Source organism: Gadus morhua, chromosome 5 (genome assembly GCF_902167405.1).
Source record: "Gadus morhua chromosome 5, gadMor3.0, whole genome shotgun sequence".
Taxonomy (NCBI): Eukaryota; Metazoa; Chordata; class Actinopteri; order Gadiformes; family Gadidae; genus Gadus; species Gadus morhua.
The window spans coordinates 8,884,391-8,904,505 of record NC_044052.1 but is presented as its reverse complement, the minus strand read 5'-3'; the positions used below and the strand labels follow the sequence as shown (position 1 = coordinate 8,904,505).

General features: G+C 44.9%; 3 protein-coding genes and 1 long non-coding RNA gene across 6 annotated transcripts; 1 reads left to right on the top strand and 3 right to left on the bottom strand.

The window, feature by feature from the left end:
* Positions 1-76: 76 nt before the first annotated feature.
* On the bottom strand, positions 77-4,410 carry zbtb8a (zinc finger and BTB domain containing 8A). Of its 3 annotated transcripts, none has more exons than XM_030356260.1 (4): positions 4,219-4,410; positions 1,987-2,995; positions 1,515-1,684; positions 77-1,029 (listed from the first exon to the last, which is right to left on the bottom strand). In XM_030356260.1, exons 2-4 carry the CDS (start codon positions 2,819-2,821, stop codon positions 685-687), a joined length of 1,350 nt encoding a protein of 449 aa, XP_030212120.1. In that variant the 5' UTR covers positions 2,822-2,995; positions 4,219-4,410; the 3' UTR covers positions 77-684. The 3 variants fall into 3 exon arrangements, with proteins under 3 accessions (XP_030212120.1, XP_030212118.1, XP_030212119.1); XM_030356258.1 differs by having other exon boundaries at positions 1,987-2,999; positions 4,219-4,408; XM_030356259.1 differs by having other exon boundaries at positions 1,999-2,999; positions 4,219-4,405.
* A 209-nt stretch (positions 4,411-4,619) lies between these two features.
* On the bottom strand, positions 4,620-13,958 carry gale (UDP-galactose-4-epimerase). Its single transcript, XM_030356263.1, has 11 exons — positions 13,757-13,958; positions 13,117-13,254; positions 12,778-12,893; positions 12,466-12,579; positions 12,048-12,224; positions 11,701-11,814; positions 11,530-11,596; positions 6,534-6,619; positions 6,233-6,310; positions 5,662-5,776; positions 4,620-4,943 (listed from the first exon to the last, which is right to left on the bottom strand). Exons 2-11 carry the CDS (start codon positions 13,235-13,237, stop codon positions 4,891-4,893), a joined length of 1,041 nt encoding a protein of 346 aa, XP_030212123.1. The 5' UTR covers positions 13,238-13,254; positions 13,757-13,958; the 3' UTR covers positions 4,620-4,890.
* Positions 13,959-16,172: 2,214 nt separating this feature from the next.
* Positions 16,173-17,910, top strand: LOC115544256 (kazal-type serine protease inhibitor domain-containing protein 1-like). The gene is made up of 4 exons (XM_030357119.1): positions 16,173-16,644; positions 16,970-17,130; positions 17,317-17,464; positions 17,783-17,910. Exons 1-4 carry the CDS (start codon positions 16,173-16,175, stop codon positions 17,908-17,910), a joined length of 909 nt encoding a protein of 302 aa, XP_030212979.1.
* A 595-nt stretch (positions 17,911-18,505) lies between these two features.
* On the bottom strand, positions 18,506-19,677 carry LOC115543746 (uncharacterized). The gene is made up of 4 exons (XR_003976755.1): positions 19,478-19,677; positions 19,175-19,288; positions 19,005-19,071; positions 18,506-18,524 (listed from the first exon to the last, which is right to left on the bottom strand). It is a non-coding gene; the product is annotated as an uncharacterized LOC115543746 (long non-coding RNA).
* Positions 19,678-20,115: the final 438 nt, after the last annotated feature.

The window sequence follows — 20,115 nt, the reverse complement described above, 5'->3', positions numbered from 1 at the left end:
GCCATCTGCTGGCCAGCAGATATAATGTAGCTACTCATAACACCTATGTATAGGATACACAAAACAGCACGAGGAATAATATGAAAATATCTTTAATTTGTGAAAAACGTAATAAAAAAAAATATTTTAATAAATACTTTCAAGTATGTATACAATAACTCAAACTGTGATATCAAAGTCTCACAGAGGAACATGAACTAGAAATGTGTATATTAAATAAACTCATTGATTTTGGCACATTCTCGTTAGTGCGCTCGATATTTTGTCAAACCTGGATTTCTTCTAAACAGTTTCATTATTGGGAAGGCCATTGCATGCATGATTCAATAACATAATTGTATTAAGAAATGAAAACTGTACCTAGTGCATGCTTTGAATACTTTAAACTTATAAGTAATCACAAAATCTCCACTGGATTAAAAATATTAATCCTGAAATAATATTTCCCCCCTTGGCTCTAACCAGTTTACGTTAACATTTGCATTTTCATAGTTCACCAGATGATACAGCATATAAACCTCAGTCATGAACATCAGTCCTCAGTGTGTGCACTGACACACACACACACACACACACACACACACACACACACACACACACACACACACACACACACACACACACACACACACACACACACACACACACACACACACACACACACACACACACACAGGCCTCTGTTCACTGCACTTCCTCGTCGCTGTCGTCCACCTCGTGGATGATGAGATCGGTCCCCGAGTCTTCCGCCAGATTGTCCTCGTCTTCATCCTGCTCCTGCTCCATGCTGGTCAGCCAGGACCTCTGGGTCTCCCCCTCCTCCTCGCCGTCCACCCCCAGGAGCAGGGCCGGCTCCTGGTCAAGGCCCTCCAGGCTGTCCTCCATGGGAAGGCTTTCAAAGCCCACTTCCTCCTGGATGCACGTGGCGCAAATGCGGTAGCGCCGCGTGCCCTCGCACACCACGTGGCTGGCCTCCTCCGTCAGCGGACACTTGCACTTCTTGCACACCAGCTTCCGCGCCTGATGGATCTGGAACGGTCCAAGAGGAATGAAAGAGAGGGGGTCATAATCCCAAAGAAATGTCTGAATCGTTAATAGGTCTTCTTCATCGTTGTCAAACTTTAAACTAGAGGAGGGGCGGACCTCCTTCAGAATAGCTAATCAGACAGGAAACTATTGAGATTAAACACAAGCTAGTAAAACCAGCATTCATACCGTTTTTTTATTCCTTTAAATAGTAGAGCTAATCACTGGGCATTGTACTGTTTTTTCAGCACAATGATTTTATATTTCATATTACTGAAAATAATTAGGTTGATAAAAGTGTTATAGGACTCTCATACGGGGGAGGAGAGCCTGCTCACTATATTGCTCGGACCTGGTTTACCTTCACCAATAAAGAAGCAGGATGATCGTCAATGTGCGTGTTTAACTCCCTTCTGAAAAGGTACTTCCTCAGCACAGGCACTCATTGCAAACACTTCAAGTCGGAGGCTTGTGAACGCCTCCCGTACCGTTTCAAAATGGCTGCGCAGGTGTTCCAGCCGGGTGAAGCGCTTGTTGCAGGCCTGGCAGGGGTACGGCCGCTCGCCCGTGTGGCAGCGCAGGTGGCGCTTCAGGTCCGCCTTCCTCTTGACCGTGTGCGTGCAGAAGGGACACTTGTAGCGCATGGTGGGGTTGGAGTCTGAGGGGAGAGCGAGACGGGAAGTTGAAAGAAATTAATGGGATTTTATTTTTATCGGGTTGGATGGTATCAACGAATTTTTTGGGGGGAGGGGGATTATGGGTAAAAAGTTTAAATGTTTTGCATAATTAGTACGTTTATGATTATGCTGTCCATTCGCAGCTCTCTTGTGTGCCATTAATACATATCAATGTGGAACCAGTAACTGATAGTAGTGTATCCTCATCTAAACACGCGGCCCTGGGAGGCCCTTTGAGATTGTTAAAGCTGTCATCCATAAAGGGCAGAGTTTAAAAACAAACCGGAAATATCACCGTTATGGAACTGTCCGATGACGCCCACGATGGTGGGCAGGGTGGCGTACAGCTCCTCCGCCTTCTCCGCCTTCTGCGAGCGGGCCTCCTGCACCTCGGGGGGGTCGTTGTTGGTGGACGAGCGCGTGCAGTAGGGGCCCGTCCTCCGGGCCCCCCTCTTCCTGCGCCGCTGCTCCGGGCCCGACACGGTGAACAGGGGGTCCAGGGGGTCCTCCGCCCCCGTGTTGGCCTCCTCCAGCCCCTCGTGAGCCGGGCTCAAGCCGTCCCCGTCGCCGCCGCTGTCGGCCCTGGCGGCCAGCGACGGCGCCGTCTGATCCGGGTCCTTCAGCAGGAACACCTGCTTGGTGAGGTGGGCCCCGTCGTGGGTCCACAGGGCCGGCGGGGGGCTCACGGAGCCCGCGGGGGTCTGAGCGCCCTGCGGGTGGAGACGGAGATGAGGGGGCGGATGATGAGGACGATCGACCTCCTGGTCCGAGAGGTTCTCGTCGTCGTCGTCGTCGTCGTCGTCGTCGTCGCCGCAGGAGAAGGGGCCCTGCGCCTCCATCAGGTGGATGCCGCCCCCGCCCCCACCCCTCTCCACCACCAGCTCCTCCTCTTCCTCCTTCACGCTGATCTCCAGGGAGGACTTGATGAAGGTCTTGCAGTGGTTGATGACGCTGGTCATCTGCAGGTAGCTGGCGGCCGACATCACCTCGATCACGTTGTGGCTGGACAGGTCCAGCTGACCCGAGTAGATGAAGTCCAGGATGAGGGCGAAGGTGTCGGGGCTGAAGGTGTCGAAGGTGGCCGAGGCCGTGTCCGAGCCCTGGGGGGAGAGCAGCATGCGGAAGTAGCCGCTGCTGGCGAAGAGGACGTTGCGGTGGGCGCGGAACAGCTGCCCCTCCACCAGCACGCTGCAGTCGCAGAACAGCTCCTGGCAGCGCTGCTGGTCCAGCTGCTTCAGCAGGTGTCTCTGGTGGGCCACCGTGATGTCCGCCGCGTTGAACCATCGCTGGGCCTGCCTGCCACCACATCAGCAGGGGTTAGCTTTGTGGACAGACTGGAGTAGTGATTCTTAGTTACGGATACAGAACCCTAAAGACCCATATTTTGGTGTTGTTATATTGGTGTGTCGATCTGTTGTCAGGGAGGGGATATTTGTATTTGTACTATGGTGTTGGAACCAATAATTAGATTGATTTAGCTTCAAATAAATAAAATGAAGCTAAATCAAAAGGAGAAGGGGCATGACTGCGTTTGTATTCAAAACATCTAGTTATCTAGACACACCCTTATTCTGTCTTTCCGTTTTTTCCCTTGACAATGAGCAACCCAATGTCTCAGCTTATTATAAGGTGTCAATACGACACCCCCATTAAATAAATAACAATAAATAAAAAAAGGTTGGCAAAGATTGAGTCTTTGTTTCTCAGGGTGGCGCTTTATGTCGACTCCACAGAGCACCCGCCCATTAGAGCTGCCTCTGTGCTATGAGTGGCTGGCTGAACCTTCCATCAAAGACTACTGATGGGTAACACCCGACACTGAAAAAGCATCGGGTGACAAAACCCCTGGCGTCGTCCCGTAAGAAACCTGGACTACGTGAAATATCTAAAGATTTAACCTAAAACCCACGTGAATAAACACAAATCGTATCTTACCGATGCGTTGTGGAAATACTACCTGTGTGTCTAGAGTCATTGCCAAAGGCATCGCATGCGTTTCCAATTAAGCGACGCATCGCCCGAGTAGCCTTACCTACGGTACAACACCCGTTATCCATCAACTGTAAACCAGATGCATAGAAATATACATTCATGTTGGGTGACTTTTTCCAATTTAGACGTACGTTTGTGAATCTAGCAACAGTCCAACAAAAAGCGGGCAGCAGCAGCTCGGCTCTGGAGAGAGCAGCGCTCAGCTCAACTCAGCACTGAGGGACGCCCACTTGCAGGCTACCGCTCCAACACAATAGAAAAGGAAGTTGCAGACACAGAGGCTCATATATACGCTTTCAATTATATATACTGCAACACCCGTTTTCTGTTGGTTTAAAGGACAATGGTCTTTGCGTGGATTGAAAATTCCAAGACCACATGAGCGTGGGAAGTCGTATTTGCCTGCTGCTGATTCCAGAGACTCGTCTCGGGCATGCGATGTCCGCAAGACCCGTTTACGCCCCAACTCGCCCCCATTTTTTTTTTAACGCCAATACTCGTGATAAATTATTTTGATACTCACTGATGATGACCCGGTTCACCCGATGGCCGATAGAGTCGAGTCGACCCCATGTCTGTCACCATTTCCATCTTTTATTTCTGCTGGCCTCTCCCCCTGTTTTTTACAAACAGGGTTCCCACTCAAGCACTTCCTGCTCAGCCCTAAAGACCGAAACCCGTTCAGACCGAATGGTCGACTTTGCTGACGTGGGCGTTTAACTGGGTGCCCAAGGGCCAAAAAGCCATTTAAAGCCCCAGTGTGTCCTAAATGTGCTCTACATACACCTCAAAGTTGCAAAGGCTAAAATATTCCTTCAGTGTTTGATTTCATTTATTTCGTTCAAATAAATGTTCATGCCATTGGCACCACAAAATAACCAAAATATCACATATAAAAAAGGATGGAGACAACATAGGCAGCACTTTTTTTTTTTTTAAGTTTACTTTAATTATTTTTTTCCATTATCATTCCCCTATATTATATGAGAAAACATTCATTCCTTACATGTAAATGTCAAAACAAAGTACCGGTTGTTAGTCTCTAGATGAGTGCATGATTGCAAATACCTTGGAATCTCAATTAAATTATGCATAAATATATGAATATGAATTAAACACATTTTAAAAAAGGCAGATGCAGAAAAGCAAAGTTATGCTACATCTTGGAGTGAAGGATGGACACTGCAACAGATCATCAACTGGAGAAGCCAGTTGGGTTAGAGGACTGCCAGCGCCACAAATCCTCACCTATGTTGAAAAGAAAATACAAGAGTTAATATTCTACACCAATAAAATAAATAGAAAATAATAAGTATTTATAATATTTGTGATCACATGAATCAAAATATTATATGCACAAATATTAGGCCCAAGAAATATTTAGATAATTCAGCCAGAACAATGAAAGAAGGTTGCGGTGGCATGCGGCCAGCAGCTGTGTTTATGCTAGCAGCAGTGTGTATGCGTATGTGAACCGCCGTGTGTATGCTAGCAGCGGTGTGTATGCTAGCAGCGGTGTGTATGCTAGCAGCGGTGTGTATGATAGCAGCGGTGTGTATGCTAGCAGAGATGTGTATGCTAGCAGCGGTGTACATGCTAGCAGCGGTGTGTATGCTAGCAGCGGTGTGTATGCTAGCAGCGGTGTGCATGCTAGCAGCGGTGTGCATGCTAGCAGCAGTGTGTATGCTAGCAGCAGTGTGTATGCGTATGTGAACCACCGTGTGAATGCTAGCAACAGTGTGCATGCTAGCAGCCGTGTGTATGCGTATGTGAACCGCCGTGTGTATGCTAACAGCGGTGTGCATGCTAGCAGCGGTGTGCATGCTAGCAGCGGTGTGCATGCTAGCAGCGATGTGCATGCTAGCAGCAGTGTGTATGCATATGTGAACCGCCGTGTGAATGCTAGCAACAGTGTGTATGCAAGCAGCCGTGTTTAGCACCATGGTCTGGTGTGCATTGCCCTTACACATTCTCTCAAGGTCAAACTCAGCCTTCCAGCCCAGCTCTTCTGCAGCTGTGCGGGGGTCGGCATAGCAGGACGCCACGTCCCCGTCCCTCCGAGGGGCGACTTGGCACGGGATCTACAGAGGACAGGGATGAGGATGATGGGGATTTGAGTCAGATTCATTACTGGAATCATTACAGGACTCCACTCTACTTATTCAATTATTTGCAGACTCAAGGGGCCTTTTAAACCCATCAATCGCTAGAGTGCTCTGAAGGTGCAAGGCGCCACCTATCCTACCACTTCCTGGCTAACCTCCTAGGCAACTGGTAGACATGAAATGTGCTTTCATGATTTGGCTGCAGTGAGGCAGTACATAGGCTGGGCATCATCATATTCCTCCTTTTCATGTACCGTTATGCTACCATACAGAGTTTATGTCAGGGTTTATTTTAGCTTTTCTAAAATGTTCTTATTTAGTTTTTCCTTTAGTTGCGCAGTGCAAACCAATTTCTTTTAATTTAAAATCTTCTTTTTTTTTTTTCATTCCTTGCATGTTAACTCGCCAGCCCAGGTCATCACTGCGACTCACCTTCTTGCCAGAGGCCTTCTCCATTGCCTTAACCATCTGGAGCACTGAATACCCAGTGCCGGTCCCGAGGTTGTACGCCTGCACACACACACACACACACACACACACACACACACACACACACACACACACACACACACACACACACACACACACACACACACACACACACACACACACACACACACACACACACACACAAGATTATCTACAGAAATAGGCACTATAGAAATCATTCAGAATAGAATGAAAGTCAAAGCCCGGGGGGGGGGGGGGGGGGGGGGGGGGGGGGGGGTCTTACCTTGCACCCACAGTTGTCCTGCAGCTTCTTCAAGGCAGCTATATGTCCCTTGGCCAGATCAACCACATGGATATAATCTCTCACACCTAGCAAAAACAAAAGGTGTTATTTATTGGTCAATCAGGCCCATCATTCAAGGCAAGGCAATAATAATAGATAAGTAAAAGAAAAACATATGCAAAGAAATGGGTAAAATAGAAAGTTAAAAAGGCATTTTAGTATTAAAATAGAAAACAAAGGCAAAGTTAAAAAAGCTTTTTAGAAAGTGCAATGTATTTAAGATTTAGCAGAAAGCTATAGCAAACATAAAAGTCTTCAGTCTTGTTTTAAAGGTGCTCAGAGTTGGGGCAAGTCTTAAATCCTCTGGGAGTTTATTCCAGCTATTTGTTGCATAGTAACTAAATCCTGCTTTCCCATGTTTTGTGTTTACTCTGGGGATAATTAACAGATTGGTCAGAGAGGATCTTAGTGGTCTAGAAGGCTTATGTAGTGGAAGCATATCAGTTAAATATTTTGGGCCTAAACCATGTAGGGATTTATAGGTTAGCAACATGATTTTAAAATCAATTCTCTGACCTACAGGAAGCCAATGTAACGATTTCAGAATTGGTGTAATATGATCAAATTTTTTGGTCTTTGTTAGAACTCTAGCAGCAGCATTCTGAACAAGCTGAAGCTTTCTCAGAGTTTGTTTTGGGAGACCTGTAAGGAGACCATTGCAGTAATCAAGCTTACTAATGATAAAGGCATGTACAAGTTTTTGTAAGTCTTCGGTGGACATGAGCCCTCTAAGTCTTGCTACATTTTTAAGGTGATAATATGCCGATTTTGTAACTGATTTGATGTGACTGTCGAAATGTAAATCTGAATCCATGATAACCCCTAGATTTCTGGCTTTCATTGAGGTTTTCAGGGACAGAGAGTGAAGGTGTTGGGTTACTTTAAGCCTTTCCGTTTTAGAACCAAATACAATTATCTCTGTTTTGTCCTCATTTAGTTGAAGGAAATTTCAGCACATCCATTCTTTCACTTGCTCAATGCACTGGCACAGCAGATCTATGGGCCGATAGTCATTTGGTGATAGCGATACATAGATTTGCGTGTCATCAGCATAGCAATGATGGTCAATATTGTTATTTTGCATGATTTGCCCTAGTGGGAGCATGTAGATGTTGAATAAAGAGGGTCCCAAGATCGAACCTTGTGGGACTCCACATGTCACGTTGGTTGATTCTGATACAAAGTCGCCAATGGAAACAAAGTAGTTCCTATTTTGTAGGTAGGACCTGAACCAATTTAAGACGGTGCCTGAAAGCCCCACCCAGTTTTCTAACCTGTCCAGAAGTAATGTATGGTCTACAGTGTCGAATGCAGCACTGAGGTCAAGTAGTATTAGTATTGAGGTTTTGCCAGAGTCTGTGTTAAGACGGATGTCGTTTACAACTTTAATAAGGGCGGTCTCAGTGCTGTGCAGGGGTCGAAATCCTGATTGGAAGGTGTCATAGCAACCAGTTGATGCCAGGAAGTGATTAAGTGGCTGGAGGACAACTTTCTCAATGATTTTACTTATGAAGGGTAGATTTGATATTGGTCTGTAGTTGTTAATAATAGAGGCATCTAGGCTCCGCTTTTTTAAAAGGGGTTTAATAACTGCAGTTTTCAAAGCTTTTGGGAAATTGCCTGACTGGAGAGAGTTGTTAACTATCTGCAATATGTCTACTGCTAGGCAGTCGAAAACATTCTTAAAGAGGTTGGTAGGTATAGTATCAAGGCAACAGGTGGATGGCTTTAGTTGTGTCAGTTTCCACAAGATTTTGAGAGTCTATAACATTAAAGCATGCCATCCTTGCCACGTTATTTTTGCCTGAACAGGGTGGTAGTCCAACATTTTTGTTTGAAGTGGAGATATTGATGGCGCGTCTGATGCCTACAATTTTATCAGTATAAAAATCTGCAAACTCATTTCTGCGTGGAATGGAGATCAGGTGGAATTTGTGTTGTGGGGTTGGTCAGTCTGTCAACAGTTGCAAATAGGGTTTTTGCATTATCAGTGTTGGTTTTAATGATATTGGAGAAAAATGTTTCTCTAGCATTTTTTAAGTCTAAATTGTAGGCACAGAGGCTCTCTTTATAGATATCATGGTGAATATGAAGTTTTGTTTTACGCCAGATGCGTTCAACCTTCCTGCATTCTTTTTTCTGTGCTGTTACAGAAGCAGCTTTTCTCCAGGGTGCCTTTTGCTTTCCAGAAAGTTGCCCTGCTTTGACGTAGGCAACCTTGGGTTCAGCAGATTATGTGAAACTTCCTTTATACTGTGTCTACGGCTGAACCCTTTTTTGTCTCAGTAATAATCAGGACTACTATCAGTACAGGGGGGGGGCTGGGGCGCCATCCTCTTGGGTGTTATCAGCCTGTGGCCATGACGTGGCGATGCTATCATTGACACAGATGCAAGTTTGATGCCAACATATTCCAGTTTCTTAAATTCGGCTGGAAAATCGCAAAGGGAGGAGACATTGGGGCTGGAGTTGTTGTTGTGGCTATGGGAGAGATGAGGCTGGAGGTCATCGTCGATGGGGGAATGCAGAGGAGGGGGGTGGCCGTTCCTCGCCAAGCCAGCATCAGCGATGGGGGAAGGCACAGTGTTGATGGCGGGCGGGCTGTTGTCTCTCTTCAAGGTCTGTGGGCTGCCTGCTATCTGTGTGTCAGATAGTGGCAGAGTAGATGTGTGGGGGAGGCTGTAGTCTCGCTTCTTCTCAACCTGTGTTCTGACTGTGGCCTGTGCGTCAGACCATGGAGATTTGTGGGAAAGCGAGAAGAGAAGATTGTCCCTCAACAGTTTTGAGCCTAACCTGTTTGGGTGTAGGCCATCTGCTCTGAAAAGATATTTGCGCCCCCAGAATAAGTTGAAATTGTCAATAAAGCCCCTTCCTCTTTCATTGCAGACTCTGGAAAGCCATGTATTCAGTGCAAGTAGACGACTGAATCTGTTTATTCCCTTGTCAACTGCTGGTATGGGTCCACTGATCAATGACTTAATGTGTATTTTGTCCAGTGTATCCAATAGATCATAGTAATCCCTCTTCAGAAGCTCTGACTGTTCTCTTTGAATATCATTAAATCCTGCATGCACAATAATCTGTGAGATTTTGGGGTTTTCCCAATGTGATTTTGGCTAGTTTATGGTTGATATCACTAACCATTCCATATGGGAAGTTGCATGTTTTGATCTTCTTGCCGGTTATATCCTTGATGGTTGAGTCTCCTATAATCAGAATGTCTGGTTCATCTGCTTTCTCTGAGATGGGCCCTTGTTGTACGGTGGCAGACACATGCGCAGCCCGCCTCCGTGGCGACTGGTTGTTCCATCTCTGTCCGTACCGTCTGTCCGGACACATTTCAGGGGTCAGGGGTGCACAGGTGGCTGAGGCATGCGCAGCTCGCCTCCATGGCGACTGGTTCTTGTTCCGTCTCTGTCCGCACTGTCAGTCCGGACGCATCTCGGGGCTCAGGGGTGCATGGGTGGCAGGCGCGTTCGTGGACTCTTGAAGTGGCAGGAACCGGTTCTTCAGTGGCAGGGTTAATTTCTGTGACGGGCTAATCCGGCTGATACATGTAACTTTAGCTTTGGGTAGCTTAGCATTTGGCGTTGAGTGAACTTGTTGATTCACTTTGGTATGTTGTTTCGTCTTAGCGCTGACTCTGTGCCAGTGAGACGCAGCTGGAACTGTCTCTCTCTTGTCCAGCTTCGGGAAGGATACAGTGTAGCTTTGATCATCTTGCTGTATCTGAGTGAGCTCAGCAAACTCACCCATCGGCACTGTATCCTGGAGGAGTCCTTTGCATTTTTCTAATGCTGCTAGTCTCGTTTCAAATAAAGCCGTCTGTTGCAGTTTGGTGCAGTCTGTGCATTTCCCAGTCTCCGTGCCTGAGATATCCGAGTACAGAGGCATGTTGGCGATAGGAAAGTCCAAGGCTTTTTCTGCGGTCTGATCCGGGAGTCATAAAAAGTGCCAAAATGTATTGTTGATTCGAGCGATGGAGGACGACGGAAACAAACTATATATTGTTAGGTATTATGATCATGAAATAAAATAAGATAAAGTAGATCTGAACGATGAATTAAGTAGTTTTTTCCAATGCCTAGCGGAGCTTCGGTAAACATGACCTCTCTCTCTGCTGCCTATTATCCAAGGCAAATTCTATTGGTTAACAGGTATTCTGCAGATTCCGACTGCCGCCGAAGCCTCATCGGCATTCCGGTAGCTCCGGCGCGGGGAGCTCGGTGGCGGTCTGGCAGCTCAGCTCCCGGAGTACAATCGCTTTCTCCTCCATGTCGTGGTTCATGGACTTCAGAGAGTCAAGGCCAAAGTTCCTTTCCCCCTATTCTCCTCAACCAAGGCCGAGATATCCCCCACTACGAGTCTTTACTTGTTGTGGAAGTACCAGAGACGTCAGACGCAGTCTTTAAGATTCATAATATCATCCGAGGCGCACATAGCTTTTGGCCGTGATATTAGATATAATATTATATCAATACCCATATATAATATTATTATTATTATTATTATTATTATTATTATTATTATTATTATATTATCTTATATAGATATAGAGCTCCAGGAGTCCGCAAATGGCAACAATCCCTTGTCCTCCATGCTGTGGTTCAGTTTGACAGCTCATTGGTCAATTTGCAGCAGCTCATTTGCATTAAAGCTACAGACACCAGAAACAGCACATTCTGAAGGGACTGAAACAGAAGCGAATAGCGGTAGGTGAGATTTTTTTTCCTAAAAGCTATTTCCAGCATCATAACAGCTTCAACAGCTTCAAAAAACATGTTTTCTGAAACTCAAATACTATGTTTACTTGTTGTGAAAACGCCATAATATGTCTCCTTTAATAAAAGTAACAAATTACAATCCATGAATTCATATATACATATCTAAAAGTACAAATAAGGTTTAATTGCTGATCTGGGTGCCTCTCTATTACCTGTCCCATCAGGTGTGTCGTAGTCATCACCATACACACTGAGGTGCTCTCTTCTCCCAATGGCAACCTGGGTGTGGTTCCCAGAAAAGAAAGAACAAAAAAGTTTGCGTTGGAGATAACGATAATGTAACGTCCGGTGACCCGTCGCTCCCAGGCCGGCAGACATTGTACCTGTGCAACGTATGGGAGCAAGTTGTTGGGGATGCCTTGAGGATCCTCTCCGATGAGGCCGCTGATGTGAGCTCCGATCGGGTTGAAGTACCGCAGCAGAACTGCATTCCAGTCCTGTGCAGACACAAGAAGGTTTTTAATAAAACTACAATGATTAGCTTGAAATCAAATCTATGTTTACATATGTATTTTATTTATTTCTATATCTGTGTATCTATACATGTGATGCGGCCTCTGGGACCAGGAAAATAATTAAATTAATTAAATGATTAATTCATCTTAAACTAGTCCTCCAGAGGACATCTTGTATCACATCATGCCCTCTCCACTCATACTTGTGCACGGACCTTATTGGCCTTGCACTGGTCGCTGATCATCTCCTCGATGAAGAACTTGGTCTTGCCGTAGGGGTTGGTGCAGCCGCCCACCGGGTGCTGCTCGTCGATGGGCAGCCGCTGGGGGTCTCCATACACCGTGGCCGAGCTGCTGAACACCAGGTTGTGCACTCCGTTAGCCTGCATGACCTGGGAAACACACACACAAAAAGACACACACAAACTTAATGTTAAGCAGAGTATGTAGTGGAAAGGCAAGTTCTCAACTATAACAATTGAAGGCGTGCCCAGTAATATTACGGCAGCGTCTAAAAATATTTTTTAATAAAGGCATGCCAGGGTTGTTTTTCATAGTTGTTGCTTTGCAAATGATCTAGGTGCGGCCAGCGAGCTGGGGTTAACGTTGTTAGGGCGCAGTGTCAGCACTCACCTGGAGCAGGTTCATGGACGCTGTGAGGTTGACCTGGTAGTAAAGCAGAGGCTTCTGCACAGACTCTCCAACGGCTTTCAGGCCCGCAAAGTGCATCACCGCAATGAAGGAATGCTGAAAGAGGAAACAAATTAAATGAACATAAACACACAAACACATTTCTCAAGGTAGGCAACTGCATCTGCAAAAAGAACGCTATTCATGGCAGAGTGGCAGAAACAACTAAATAGAAACGTCTTCGAGGCAATTTCTACATACATGTCTGACCTTGTGAGTATATAGGGCAATGGTGTGTTGATAATAATTCCATACCTTTTTGAAGACATCTTCCAATCCTTCTCGGTCAAGAAGGTCTAGTTCATGGAACTCAATGGAAGTTTTCAGAAACTTCTCTATCCTGCGCAGGCTCTCTGGCACATCCCCTTCTCCTACAAACAGGATGTAGCATGTGAGCCAGTGCATAAGGACACACACGTCTGCGTTTTATATAACACTTTATTACACCAATGAGGCGATGAATAAAACGTACCCAAAAAAGAACACACATACATACACATAAACATAAACAGTTTAGTTGTCTGAATTAATATAGAAATTTGGTTTAGGCAAGAAATACAGACACATTATATACTTTAGTCCACTGAAACTCACCCCGAACAGAATTGCTGAAGTTGTCGATGACAACTGGAGAGTAGCCAGCTTCAATGAGCTCCACCACACAATGACTGCCAATGTAGCCTCCTCCTCCTGTCACGAGCACTTTGCCTGCCATTCCTACCTGTTTTAGAACTGTAGATGCATAGATACATTTAATGAGCTGAGTACTTAATGTAATGGGATTTATTAAGGAGGAGAGTGCTTCAGTTTGGTCAACCTTTACAAGCTTGTATTATGTGAATGAGTCACGTCACTAGGTGTGTTATCTTCCTTATAGGCTTATAACACGTATATTACTGTTGGTGTCCGGAAATACATTACGAGTCTCTAAATTACGAGTCTCTATTGACACATTGGTTAATAACAGAACGGTTGTCTTACCTGTCTAACATTCATACTACAGTAGAGTAACGTCCCTACTTAAAGATGACACTCAAAAAGAATCACAGATCATGTCAATCTTTTGCTACATTAAATATAATGAAATAACTTATAATGAGAATTATGAAGTACTGCCAGGTACTGTCAGGTATCTTTCTAAGACATCGATATCGTTCCACCACTACTTATTAATTGCGTTTAATGAAAATAAATGATACAGGTGTATAAATATGATTCATATGAAAATACTTACAGGAGTGTGTTTCGTAATTCAAAAGTCACAGCGCAATCGCGTCCAGTCAATTAGAGGAAGAACTGAAAGTCAAGATAATCAACCATCTGTCCGGATATGGAACTTTTCACATTGCTATGTTTGTTTTGTCCACCTCTTTCTGTAAGACGTGTAATTTATGAAGTACCAACAATGAAGTTCGACTTCCTTCAATACTTTCGAAGTAAAAGCTTTATAATAGCGTTGAATTGAATCGTGATGAATCAACATGTAACATAGCATGATGAAGCAACGCCTATGTATAGAATGAAAAAAATAAAAACGGGCAACATGTTATAATATTTAGTGAATACAAGAATTTGATTATGTTATTTATATTTACAGGTGAGTGGAACCTTTATTTTGTAAGAATACCGGAACTGTGCGCTGCATTACTTGTGTACGTGGACTGTCCATGACGTGGACGGCAGAGTTGTGTCTAACCAGGAAGCAACGCCTTTTCAGACTCTGACGTCAGAAAAGTTGTCACGTTGACACCTTTGAGCCTCAGGCAAACAGTGGCAAACAGTGCCGCAGGCAAACAGTGCTGATGTGTAGGACTGTCCGTGTTCATTACATTACATTGCATCATTTTCTGTAAATACATAAGTTGCTAGTTTTTTTTGAATGTTATGATGTACATAGCATATAGTAGGACATTGATACAGCTGATAATTGTTATACCGTAGGCTACATATATACCGGGGCACTGTTCAGTCGTTTTCGGTTATTTATTTTCTGTAAGCTGTGTTGATTGACCCGTTTGTTTCACATTTATAAATATATATTCATGTCAGCTGCATACCTCTAACTGGGGAGGGGAATGTTTTCCAGGATAGCAAGTTCAATTGTTTAACCGTGCATATCTTTTCATTTCCATAAAATGTGCTGTCTCTTATTTTTTAAACAAAGACAGATTTGAGGGCATTTTAATTAATCAATTTAATGTAGGTGGGGTGGCTGGCCGTGGGTTAATTTGAGTGCTGTAGGGTTTTGTCCATAATTATACATTTTTGGACAAAGCATAACTCTACTGACCTCCCTTAGAGTAGAGTCTAGTCCCACATTCTTTACTTTCTTTATTTGTCCATTTAGCGTTGATTTGATGTACGTCATAAGTCAATAAAGTTAATATATTTGTTATAGAAGTCTCTGGGTTCAGTTTATTCTGGGTCTTTGAACATCACCGGGTCACACAAATGCACTTTGATTAAATCCCTTTATATATGTGCTGATAAAATAACATTTAGTGCCTAGGCTGAAGTGGCCATTGGATATTTTTCTAGCAATCCGATCTGGAAATAATATTTTCTCAAGCGATCTAATAGGTAGATTTTTTTTTTTTCAAGCAATCAGATTGCCGTGTGCATGTTTACATTGTCTGCTCCATTTAAGATGGGCCCCCCATTAAGGCTTTTGAAATCTGTTCAAATCTTTTCACTTGTTCTTCCACTCTTTGAAGCCATTCAACATTTCTTTATATCTTAAACAATGTGGCTTTATTAAAACATATTTTCTACCTCACTTTGCAGTATGGCACTCACCATGTTTTCTGAAGGAAATAACATTTTCTAGTTAATAAAGTATGTCATTTATATATTATCTTATCGTAGTGCCATCTACTAAAAGAAGGATTGCATAATCAATGAGGTTGGTTGTATAAATTAAATAAACTCATATTTTCCACTTGAGGATGAATGTTTACTCTTCCTTCTGTACTGCCAGATCCAGGAATGTAACACCCACACACCAGGCAGCCCCACACAGATGGATTTCACATACTATAGACAACAGAATCATTGGCACATTCAGGTATCCAGTATATGTGCTACCATATTATAATCATAAACCTGTCAGTTGGTTGATTAGAACAGGGCAGTCTTGAAGATGTCAAGAGTAACTGGAGATTTTCTCGACATGTCTGCCAAGGAGACGGACTGGCACATGGACAAGGGCCACAGGACTTTGAGGAAAGGTGGTGAGTCATGAGAATCATAGGAGAGGTTTGCGAAACCTTCTTCATTCATTTCCATCGCCGCCTCTTTGACAGGACAAGCTTGGAGCTTATGGAGACAACGATCGCTCTTCATACAGAACATGGTAAATCAACAAATGTTTGTTAATTGAATCAGCCTGTATAGAATTAGACAAGAATCAATGGCATCTGAGAGGAAGGAGCAACACATGATCTTAGTACTTTGAGGAAAAAGTCCTGGATTTATCTTTCTTATTATTTGATTTCGAAAGCTGTACCAGCTCACCAGTACTCACTGCCAATACTCATTGCCGCTTGCTGGTGAGCTCACCAGCACTCATTGCACTCACAAACAACCGTCAATGCAGCTTGCTCTTCTGTAGTGGTTCCCAAAACCAGGGGATCTCCCCCTCGACTAGTTCCATGGCTCATGTGTGGCTCTGTGTTGGCCTCAGCCTGACCGCATGGGTCGGGGGCTCCCTCGGCCTGCCGCCGCAGCACCTGGGCTGGCTGCGTCTCTGGGAGGAGGGGGCCCAGTGCGGGGACTGCCTCCCGGCTCTCTGCCCTCCGGTCCGGCCCGGAGGCTGCCCGGCCGGCAGGGTGAGAGACCGCTGCGACTGCTGCGAGCGGTGCGCCAACGGCGCGGGGCAGAGGTGCGACCCGGACGCGGCGCAGGAGTTCTACGGCCGCTGCGGAGAGGGGCTGGTCTGCCGGAGGAAGGCGGCGAGGAGGGGGCACAGCCGGGCCAACCCGGAGCCCGCATGCACCTGCCGGGATAAGGGCAGAGTGTGCGGGTCAGACGGGTGGACCTACCCTAACCTCTGCCAGCTGAAGGAGGCCTCGAGCCGCAGTGAGAGAGGCATAAGGGCGGTAGGAGCGGGAACCTGTCGATCTGGTGAGTGCAACACTAGATCCGATTCTTTCACAAACCTTAATGTAAGCATTGATTCAATTGTGGTTGCTGTGTTGTGACGGTGGACATGTTAAGCATTGTGGATTTTTTGATGCTAAAGCAAAAAGGTTCTGGGTTCGAACGCCAAGGTTGACAGTCTTTGGTTCATCCTTGAACAAGATACCTAACTCCTAAGGGAAACCCTTGTCATATCACCTGTCACCAATCTGAGCCAATTAGAAACACATGTTTCCCTGTAGATGGAGCTGTATCGGAATTTGTGTTTTGTTTCACAAATGTGGTGTGATGTCTTTCTGAACGACCACAGCCCCACGCATCCTCCGTGGCCCCAGACACACGTCCAACTCCACGGGCAGCGGCGTGGTGTTTGGGTGCGAGGTCTCGGCCTATCCTCTCCCCAGTGTGACCTGGAAGAAGAGAGGGAGCCACTATTTCTTGCCGGGGGACCATCCTCGCATCTCTGTTCAGGTTTTGAAACATAAAATATACACATCAATAGATTTGGACAAGATAAAAGCCTCTGCTAAATTAATAAAGAGTAAAGGAATATTTAATAGGAATACTCAGATTTGTATGAAATAACATTGGAATAATAGTGAAAGTCTTCAGTTGTAAAACAATGATTTGTAATTCCAATGTCCCACGGTGTTTCAGATGAGGGGTGGTCCCCAACGTTACTCTGTCTCTACCTGGCTGCAGATACAGGGTCTCCAGCTATCAGATGCGGGAGTCTACTCTTGCATTTCCCAGAATGCCTTGGGAGAGACTTCCGCGACTGGAAAGCTTACAGTGCTCAGGCAGGGTGAGTGCGCAGGTGCTAACGTCACAACCATGAGTCATATAGACTGCTATCAAATAAACACATAGATTACAAACGTTTGTTGGGAGATGTGTTAAAAGGGACAGTAATAATGGGCTCTGGAGTTTTTTCTTGCCCTTGTGGGGGCTTGGGTAAAGGTAGGGGTCATAAATATTTGGCCTGTTAAGCCCTTTAAGACTGTAATGGTGATTAAGGGCTATACAAATAAAATTGAATTTAATTGAATTGCTTATATATGTAGCTCAAGCACCCTAAAAAACGAACAATAAAACTAACATTTCAGAACGAATTGTTTGACAGGGTCGAGGAGGACAAAGGGCCACCTGAAGGAGGAAGAGAAGGATCACATTGTTGTCTTGGAGGACGACAGTGAAGATACACAACCACAATCTGGACAACATGGACTAGAGAGACTAGAGACAATGTAGCTCAAATGAAATGGGAAATGAGTGGAGTAGAAGGAGGGATCCTTGAAAAATTACGTCAAGGTAAAACAAGAAAAGAAAGATAAATATAATTCAGGATGATCAAATGTGGATGTTGTAACAACCCACAACACCAGAGGGCGTTGTATATCAAGGACTAGAGCACAGGATTAATTAACCAAATTTCTTTAGAAATGGTACCAAAAGGCACCCCTTTTTTACGCCGAACATAATTGATTAAAATCAATGTAACATTGGTATACTGACCCAACATCAACCCGCACTTCTTCATCTAGCATCACACGCACGCACACACACACATACACACATAGACTAAGACACAGACTCAGACACACACACACACACACACACACACACACACACACACACACACACACACACACACACACACACACACACACACACACACACACACACACATACACACACACAAACACACACACCTCTGGGTTTCGCCTTCCTCCAGGTTTTCAAAGCAAACATCCTCCTGGATGAACGTGATGCAAATGTGATGGCGCCGAGTGCCCTCGCGCACCAGGTGGCTGGCCTCCTCCGGCAGCGGACACTTCTTGCACCAGCTTCCGCTCCTGATGGATCTGGAACGGTCCAAGAGGAATGAGAGAGAGGGGGTCATAATCCCACAGAAATGTCTGAATAGGTCTTCTGGTTAATGATTGACAAACTTTAAATTGGAGGAGGGGAAAACATGCCTCAGAAAAGACGTTCAGACAGGAAACTATTTTGATGATTCATAAGCTAGTGAATCAGCAGCAACACAGCATTAATGAGAAACAAACATTTGTATAAATAGCTTATCACTGGAAAAGAAAATTCCATTTTCTTTACAATGTTCTTATATGACTGAATATAAAAAGTTAATAAAAGTGTTATATGAAGTGTTGTATTCTGCAGACTATATAAACTGGTTATGTAGACAATGTATACAATTCAGCTTTACCGTGAAATAAGCGCACCACCAAACATTTGGTCAGGTTAAGGTAAAGACCATTTCTATTTGCTAATATGCATCACTAAAGGTTATTTGCTGATCTTGGACAACAGCCCCTCTCTATTACCTGTCCCATCAGGTGTGTCGTAGTCATCACCATAAACACTGAGGTGCTCTCTACTCCCAATGGCAACCTGGGTGTGGTTCACAAGAACAAAAGAACAGAACGTTTGCGTTGGAGATAACGATAATGTAACGTCCGGTGACCCGCTGCTCCCAGGCCGGCAGACATTGTACCTGTGCAACGTATGGGAGCAAGTTGTTGGGGATGCCTTGAGGATCCTCTCCGATGAGGCCGCTGATGTGAGCTCCGATCGGGTTGAAGTACCGCAGCAGAACTGCATTCCAGTCCTGTGCAGACACAAGAAGGTTTTTAATACAACTGCAATGATTAGCTTGAGTTATTTGTATATTTGTGTATCTATTTCTCTGATGAAGCCTCTACGACCAGGAAAAATAATTAAGCTACATCTTAAACCACTACTTCAGAGGACATCTTGTATCACATCATGCCCTCTCCACTCATACTTGTGCACGGACCTTATTGGCCTTGCACTGGTCGCTGATCATCTCCTCGATGAAGAACTTGGTCTTGCTGTAGGGGTTGGTGCAGCCGCCCACCGGGTGCTGCTCGTCGATGGGCAGCCGCTGGGGGTCTCCGTACACCGTGGCCGAGCTGCTGAACACCAGGTTGTGCACTCCGTTAGCCTGCATGACCTGGGAAACAGGCCCACATAAACACACACACACACACACGTTCAAAACTGAGCAAAGTCGATGCCAACAGACGGAAAAAACGTCAATCAATAGTTAAGTGTCGACATGGCAAAAAAATTGATATGATGGTGGTTGATTATTTTTTATTGAGTAAAACTTTCGCACCGGTCAAAACTTTTGCCTTGTGGTCCGGCATGTTCATACGCGTCACTAATAAACAATACGTCACCAACTGGGCAATTCCGTTATCTGGCCCCAGTTGCCGAAAGGAAGTAAAATCATCAGAGAGTCATGAGGTGTCGTTCATGAGAACTTTCCAACGTCGCAAAAATGTTTTCACCCATAATTACCAGCGATCTGAACGGGCCATAAATAACATGCCTTACAGAAAATGGTTAGAAAAAAATCTACAAAAATCTGAATTTAAACTGGTTTTCTTTGCTCAATTAAAACAATGATAT